General features: G+C 48.4%; 1 protein-coding gene across 3 annotated transcripts in view; it reads left to right on the forward strand.

The window, feature by feature from the left end:
- Positions 1 to 8,168, forward strand: part of SPECC1L (sperm antigen with calponin homology and coiled-coil domains 1 like) — a 909,747-nt gene extending 901,579 nt beyond the window's left edge. For all 3 annotated transcript variants that reach the window (XM_069619860.1, XM_069619861.1, XM_069619859.1), the window contains one exon: positions 1,064 to 8,168. In XM_069619860.1, coding sequence (XP_069475961.1) covers positions 1,064 to 1,153 — 90 coding nt within the window. In that variant the 3' untranslated portion in view covers positions 1,154 to 8,168. The remainder of the gene's footprint in view (positions 1 to 1,063) is intronic.
- Positions 8,169 to 8,653: the final 485 nt, after the last annotated feature.

Here is an 8,653-nt window from a genome sequence, read left to right on the forward strand (position 1 = left end):
GTCCTCTCTACTAGAGCAGGGGGAGCAGCCAGTGCAGTGGGGGGGATGGTAGCCGCCACATGGGTAAAATGAGAGGCCTCCGCATTTGAGCAGATCATTCTGCAGAGTGGAAGAAATGGGGGGGGGGGGTGTCCTACACCAGTGTAGGAATTGGCCCGGATCAAGGCGGAGCTCTGTTTTAGCTAGCTCTGCACCGCCCCAAGGCCATGGAAACTCGCAGATGTCTTCCCAAGCCGGCGCTTAAGAGGACTCGGAGACTGAATGCAGACACAGCCCAAGCCTAGCATCCTGTCCACAATCTGCCCAACCTGGCATATATGCGAGTATTGTGACCAGTGAAAGGAGCAAAGTTCAACTCTTTCTGAATCACTATCTCACATATTTCAAATAAAACATGCTGTGCATTCTTATGCTCCCAAAATGCTCTTTACTTTTATGCAAATCTCCAGGCTTGGGTTCCATGACGAGAAACGGTATTTATTTCTTTAATTTATTTCTATAGCACTAGAACAAGGCCCTCGGGCATTGAAGCAGTGAACACAAAGACGCACTTAAAAAAAAAAGAGTCGAATAACTAAGCAGTAGTTTAAAATAATAGGAAGAGAATAGTCTTTAGTCTGTGCTTAAAGGTTGTGTGACCTGGCCTGAGGATACGCCCCTCGGCCACACCCCTTCACCCTGGCCCCACCCTCCCAAGGAGGGGAGGGTTGCCAGAGTAAACGTTTGCCATTTCCAGTACTGTCCTTCACAGGGCTGTTGAGAGAGGTTTCCCAAAGGGAGAGCCGGCCTCTGCAGGGCTAGGAGGGGATGTTCCTGCAGGGGGCAGGAAGAGGGTAGTCTCTACTAGAGCAGAGGGAGGATGGTAGCCTCCACATGGGTTCAAGGGTAGGCCTCCAGAGGGCGTGGAAGGAGAGTCTTTGTAGGGCAGGAGAGGGTATCTGGGATGGGGAGGCTTCTGCAACGATGTTTGGCATGAGGGGGCCTGCGCTGGGGAGGAGAGAACTCTTGGGGGAACATAGTGAACACTGCTTTCTTATAACTGATTCCCTTTCTTTGCCAACAGGACATCAACGAGATGGTGCGGACGGAGCGCCCAGACTGGCAGTGCCTCATGCTGTATGTTACAGCCATCTACAAGTACTTTGAAACCTGAGCCCTTGGCACTGCTGATCATGCGGAGTCTGCGCCAAATGCCCAACAGAGGCCCTTACAATGCTAATCCATGCTTCACTCACTGACTGCCAGTCACAATCCTAGACACCCTGATCTCTGCAAGCCACTGCTGGCACCAACCGTCCTGAAGCACAGGTACTCGCCGGTCTGTAGGCTCCACGGGCCCCTATCACCACAGCTCTGGCAGACCGCTCTCATTTCGTGGCCTTACTACGGTCTGACCATTGCAAACCCCACTTTCCTGGATAACCAATTGATGCTTCGCTGGACAGTTGCAGACAGGATGGATAGTGTGGGGAGAAGGTGGCGGCAGAGAGCCATCTTCTCTCAGGTGACATGAACCCACCAATTAACCTGCGGAATCCGGGTGCCACTGTTGGTCCGATGCACCATACTGGCTGGCACACTCCAAGTGGCATTGCTGCAGTCAAAGCGCCTTGGCAGTATTTCTCAGCGGGTGTCCTAAGATGGCTCTTGTCTGCTTATGGGTTTCCACCTGATTGATGCAGAGAGACTCACAATTGCCAACTGGGACTTGTCCTTGCAGACCTCTCTCTTTCTCTCTCTTTAGCCTTTATGCTATTTTTACCATTATGGTTGCAGACAATGGCCCCAGTGGGCGCTAACCTCATTGTTCCCTCTAGCATGTCACCTGGAAGCTGTAGGACCACCCTGCGGTTGCATCACATCTGACACAATTGACATTGCAGCCAGTTCTTTGTTCGCTATATGATGGCTGTACCACTGGCAGGTTACACTACAACACAGTCACTACAGTTTTGCGTCATGCTATCTTGTGGTAACTATGCTCACTGGATGACAGTATGTTGGTCCTTGGTATAGCTTCTTGTCCACGATGCAGTAGCGGTGTGTCAGTTACTTGCAACAACTGGGCTTGCATTACCAGATCCATGCAAGTAGTGTGTTACCCACGTCGGCACATTCCTGTGTTCGCATCACTTTTAGAGCTCCATGTCCTCTCTAGTCTTGGCTGTTTCCCCTCCGTGGTGTCAGGCATGTGTCCTTGATGGGTGTCCTGTTTCTGTGGGGGTCTGTGCCCACTGTCTGCATCAGCAATGGCTCTTTGCCATCTGTCGTGTCTGTCTGTGCCTCATCCCCTCCTCCATGGTATTCACAATGGATCCTTTCACAGTGTGGTCAATCTGCCTGCTCATCACCTAGTGAGAAATACTGGTCACATTGCCAACGGGGCATGTGTGACTGGGTGTATCTGGTTGTCATGATCATTGCTGAGAGAGCCTTCAGCAGAATCACTGGGTTAGCCTACGTGTGGCACGGCCCATGCAGGCTAATAAGGCACCTGCTAGTTACTTTGGTTTTATGTGTCACATCTCTATCCTGGGCTTTGAAGCCTGTGGCAAAGATCTAAGGTGTCTTATGAAACTTGCATGTTGTGCCTTCTGTGACCCCATGTTGGTTGTGTGAGTGTTTATTTTCAGAAGTTCTTTGCTGGGAATGGTCGCTCTGTATGTTCCAGGTACAGAGTTGGTGGCTGCTCTGATGGTTTGATTGTCAAGTCAAAATTCATTATCCCTGCATTGTTTGAGGACCGTAAGCTTGCTTTAAGATCCTCCTGAGTGTAGAGACCGTTTTGGACTCTAATATACTGATGATGTTCCCTGATTTGTTGGACATCACCTGTCTGCCTGTGTTTGTGGCCTGAAGTGCTATGCTGAGTTTTTAGTGTGTGTGTGTGTGTGTGTGTGGTGTTGGGGGTGGAGGGAGTTGTCTTCGTCTCTCCTCTCCCCCGCTTCTTCTCCATTGCATTACTCCTCCTCCTTCCTCGCCCTCTCTCACTTCTCCTCCATCATTCCACTTGTCTATCTTGTTTCCCATTACACACCACCTCTTTACCCCCCTTTGGGCCTGTGATGCAGTAGCTTTTCCTTCATTGCTGGAGACTGCTTCCGTGTATCTTCCCTAGTACGGAGGCCGTGGCTAGCTGATGGGTGTTAACCCCCCTGCCGTGGTTTGCTGGGTGCAACCTCTCTGTATTCCTGGGTACAAAGTCAATGACTGGCTGGGTAGTTTGATTGCGTGCTAACCAGTTTCCTTTGCTTGCCCACTATATCTCTTCATGAATGAGGGCAGGGCCATGCAACTCCCCCCCTCCTCCCCCTCTCTACCTGTCTCTTTGGTTAGAACCCACTCCTCACCCCAAAGTCTGAATGGCTGCCTCATACAGTTTTCTAATTCTGTATGACCCATGAATGATTGTAAATATAGTTTGGTCTGCTGGGTCTGGCCTCTCCGTTAGTTTCTTTGCAGAGGGACCCATCCCAGACTGCTGGAAGGGCCTATGTACTAACTATAGTCCTTTGATCCCAGCCTTTCAATTTCCTGCCGGGTGTGTTTGCATGGCTAAGCACAGAGATGGTTTGATGTTATGCTATGGTTCCTTGGGCCTGGAATATCTAGTGATTCCTTGGTGTGGGGCCCTTAGCAGATTGCTGAAAATGTTTGGATCTATTCCCTAATCTGCTGATACTTGATCTGTTCTTTGGTATGGGACCATGGCTGAATGCAGAGATGTGTTGATGACCCGTTACGGTTTGCTTATTCCCAAGACTAATTGCAGGATGGTTTGAAGCCATGCCAGGGTCTGCTGTGCCCGACGTCTTTAGGGGATCCTTTGTTGGGCACTTGTGGTTGGCTGTGGAGATGGGTTGATGGCATGCAATGATCTGCTGAGCCTGGCTTTCCAATTGTTTTTTTTATGGCACCCATAACTGAACACGGAAATGGTATGAGATTCAACCACTTGCTGGTAATGGACTGCCCTTCTATTCCTTCATGTGGGACTCGTAGTTGATCATACAAGGGGTTTCATGGCATGCCACATTCTGATTATCCTGGCCTCTTTGGAAGCTCTTTAGTTTGGGACCCAGGGATAACTCTTTAAAGCTGTTTTATGCATTCCAGGGTCTTCTGGTTCGGTCCTCCTCAGTAGTTCCTTGGTGTGTAACCCATGGCTGATCGCACACGTGTTGTGGTGGCAGGTCATAGTCTGCTGATTGTGTCCTTTCTGGCGGTTCCTTGTTGTGGAGCAAAAGCTGATTGCAGAGATGGTTTGATGTCATGCCTATGGGTGCTGATGGTGGCCTCTATGACTCGTCCACTGTCCTCTATATTTATGTACGTCTCTGCCACCACAGGCAGTTGGATCCTGTCCTCGAGCGAGTGCCTATGTGACTGTGTGTGTGCATTGTTGTGTGTGTTAATGCATGCATACGTGGCACACCTCCTGCTCTGTTTAACTATTCAGTGCTGTCCCCGTTTGTGTCAGTCACTGCATTGCTTTGTGCTGCAAGCATTCCTGCATTGTGCCTATGGACACTAAGCTACAGCGTGAAGGAGTATTTCCTCAAAACATGTCAAGGGGCATCCTTTATGCCCTGATTACACTACAACTTGTTACAGTTTTTAGAATTTTTAGCGACCTAGATACTCACATGGATAAAAGTAGCAGTGTCTCCGAAAACAGCTACGGTTACTCTGAATCAGGTTTAAATGTTCGCCCTGGGATGCATTCTGTCATTTCACATTATGAATAGTTACATAGCATTCTCTACCATGAGTATCAGAAATCAGTTTTCAAGGTAAGGCTTCCTTTAGAAGGCAAAGGATGCTGGCAGTGGGGGGAAGCGTTTGGTCAGGTGAGGCTCTCTACGCAAGCTGCCAAACTGCGAGAGATCCATACATGTGGGTTTGGGGAGTGTAGCTACTGGTCCTCAATAGTGGTGGGCCCTTTTAGAATTGTTCTAATTCCCAGACTCCTCTGCACTCCACAATCCCACATACATTTTATTGCTGCATCGCACCTGTGGAGGTCGTTCTAGCTGATTTTCTAAGCTTGCATCCCTTTGCATTGTGGCCAGAGTAGTCCTGCTGTTCTTACTCATGAGCAGGCTTGTAGATGGGCAGTGGAAAGCAGGACATGATTCCAAGCCTTTGGACGTGGTGGTCTGGCTGTCATGGGAGGTCGGTCGGTCTGTGTACTGGCCATGCTTAGGAGCTCTGCCTTGCAAAGGTGCCTGCTCATGTTCTTTTGTTGTGGGAAGGCCTTACTGCTTGTGCACATGCATAATCTTGTGTAAAGCCTGGACTTTATAGTGCCTTAAATCCATCTCATACAGAAACTTACACATCCTCTGTTCTGTTTTACAGGAACAGTTTCAAGGACAAATCCACGGGTTCTCATTGTCCTTTTCATAAACCATGTTCTTCCCTCGTGGCAGCCATGATGGGGCATCCAAATGAATTTTGAAATCCCAGAGATAATTTCAGTTGTAGGTTTGAAATAGATGGAGACCCCCAGTCTACTCGTATTCAGTTATTCTCCTCTTCAGTGGAGCCTGTGTTCCCCCTTTTCTCTCCTAAATTACTCAGCCTTTGACTCTGCTCTGGTGTTGCAGGGAAGGTGCCCTCACTGGCCCTTGGTTAGGAGTAGGTAGGCTACCCTCCCATTGCTCCTTTAAGCAGGAGTCCCAAACTAACAAAGCATTGTAGTGCCCACTCTATCCCTCCTTCCACCACTCCCCCCCGCGGGTGTACAGTCTTTGCTCAACTGATTGACGTTACCTGGTTCCGGAAACAGTCCCATGTGAAGGGATTGGGTCCTTCGCTGAAGCAGAGGTATGTTTACATGTGGACCAAAGTCGCTAAGGCCGAGTTCCAGAAACTCCAAAGCTATGGCTTCTGCGCTGATGCTGTGAATGGATGGTTTCGCCCTGTGTGCCAGGGGGCCGTCTCCTCGATCTTGGGCGGCACCCACAGAAGGCAGGTGCCCTGCATGGTGGCCTTTTGATAAGCTATTCTGATGTATTATAGCCCTGGCGGCTCTCTGCTTTGCCGACATTTGTACACTGGGCTTGCTAGAAGCAGAGGGCCGACTGGGCAAATTACTTTTTGTTTGTGTCTGCCCTGCTTGCCAAACTGTGTGAACTCTCAAAATATAAATGTATAGTAATGAATTGTGTGTATGTGTGTTGTGTGTGTGTTTTCAAACCAGTCTGCCCTTGGCATCCTGCCAAAATATATTGCATTTGTAATCTCTGTAGCACAAATAAGACTGTTAAACTTTTTTTTTTTTTTACTTGAAATGGCATTTGGCTTATAATTGCTTAGGAACCAATGGGTGCACAGTGTACAGCAACTCACTGGGCGGAACCTCACTGCATGAAAGTCTGCCTTTTTTCCTACACCGCTGCGGTAAGTCGCACTGTTACTAAAACGTACACTACTTCCGATAAGCTGGACACAGTTACAAACCTGTTTTCTGGATGCCTTGATATCTCGAGTTGCCAAGTAGAGTTTGATTGGTTTCGCTACCAATCTGACTTCGTTTTGGATGCAGTTTGTCGAACCCTTTTTTAAGTGCCCTCTGCCATGTTTAGTGAGAGCAGGCCTAAACCACAAAACCTTGATGGGTGTAGTTGTGACAGTGAAGGCTTTACGCAGTCTATGCTCCCATCTCATAAAACCCAGCAAAGGTAACCTTGATCCACTGAAGAGCCGATTAGAAGAATGTTGAGACAAGTGTGAAAGTAAGGGAACATGCCATTATTGGGACCCACGAGGCGCTGAAAATGCGTCCCGTAATGTCGTATTGTTGTGTTCCAACTCTCAGGACATCTTGTGTGGCACCCAACTTCCCAAAGGGAAGACTACTACTGATGATTGAGTAGGGAAGTGTATATTGTTGGAGATGGGAGACGGATAGCCTGGGAGGAAGAGGTATCAGGCCCCTGGTCCCACCCGTTGGCCACAAAATATGTGAACTGCGTGGATCACACTTTTCTGAGGTCTGTAGGGCGTTACCAACTTGGGACCCCACTACTCTGATGCTTCATTACTGAAACATGCAGAATCAGTTGAGTGGGGATCTACGTTAAGTGGTTCCCCCATAAAACCCTTGGTATTGTATGTGCAGGAAGATGTGGTTGCGAAATGAAAGGTGACTATTGAATGGCCAGGATGTGCCTAAATAGAAGGAGACGCTTGCATTGCCTAAGCCCTTCATATAGAGCTGAGTCCTCGTGTGAATGGGCGCCTGACTTGCAGGACCATTCTAGGGGGACGAGTACAGGGGCGCTCTAAGATCGGAGGAAAGGGTGAACGTTTCTGATTTACAAAAATGTGGTAAGGCCAACCTTGCAATGGCAGATTAACCTTGGGGGAGAGTGTTTTATTTTTGGTGAGGTTGAATATTACTAGGACCCTTTAATGCCCTCACTCGTGTTTCTGACACCATGCTCTGTCATTATGGAGATGCTTGTCCAGTCGTTTTTGTGTGTTTTTGTTGCATTCTGTGGCTTGTAGTTTTTATTTCCCCATTATACATCCAGGACTACACTTCCCAGAGTGTAAAGAAACTGAGACTGGGTGAGCCTCTCCCAAGTGACATGGGCAGTGTTGGCATGCCAGAGTATGAGGTCTTGTTTTAGGAAGTAGCTGATTGAACCCTGTGGGTTTGCCCATCAGACACTTCTCAGAATCCTCCTACTTGGCATTTTGGGGGCACGTCGTATTGAATTTGCTAATCTCATTTACTCCCAAGAAACCCTCCCGGAAACGCTACCCCAAAATAAGCGTATGAAGTCAGTCATTGGGAAGTGTTGGAGAGGTCCCGGGGGCCCTAACAAGTGCATGTATGGATGAGCATCGTTATTATAAGTGCTAGGGCCAGACACCGAGACCCCCTTCTCCCTCTCCAGTGGTGGGTCTCGGTTTCTGCAAGTTATATGTGTTGTTACTGTGTCATGCATTGGGCAATCTGGGCTGTTAGAAGTTCAAAGTGTTCTTTTCCCTTTTTGTAAACTCACATGTTTTCGGTTACTGAAGGACTGCCAAAAAGCTTGGCTTTTTTCTTTCTGTTTTTTCAACATGTTAGTCTGTGTTTCAGTTTAGTGTTCTTCTCCATGCAGATGTCACGTTCATTTTTAGAAAAAATTAAAACACATGAAATAGATGAACGCAAATGTGTGTGTGTCTTCATTCTAGAGCATGTATTCTGCAAGCCGAGCATGAGAATGTGTACCCCAGAGTCTGGGGGTACTACGTCACACACCAAGAGGCCTTCTCAAGTCGCTTTTTTCCATGATTGCGGCCTTCTTGGCTCACATTAGCACGCACTCCCTTCTTCCATGGATACTGTCCCCAGGACAGCGAGCCTGTCCTTTGCCAAGGTCACTGAGCCTGTGTAAGCAGCACCAACCGCACGGTCCTCTTGCATGCACAGTGTTTTTCAGGGTCAATGGCAAGTTATACGCCATCCGTTCTAATGTTACTGAACCTGCATGAATAACCTCGGAAGCCTGACTCTTGGGCACCATTTTCCTTAGCCTCTGAGCCTGTAGAAGTTACCACCAAGAACATCATCCTCATTAACCACACCTTCCATGGTCCCTGGACCTGTAGAAGGAAGCAGCAAAAGGACAGGCTTTGTTTATCCCCTCCC

The sequence above is a fragment of the Ambystoma mexicanum genome, chromosome 10, assembly GCF_040938575.1.
Source record: "Ambystoma mexicanum isolate Mex_15411 chromosome 10, UKY_AmexF1_1, whole genome shotgun sequence".
Taxonomy (NCBI): Eukaryota; Metazoa; Chordata; class Amphibia; order Caudata; family Ambystomatidae; genus Ambystoma; species Ambystoma mexicanum.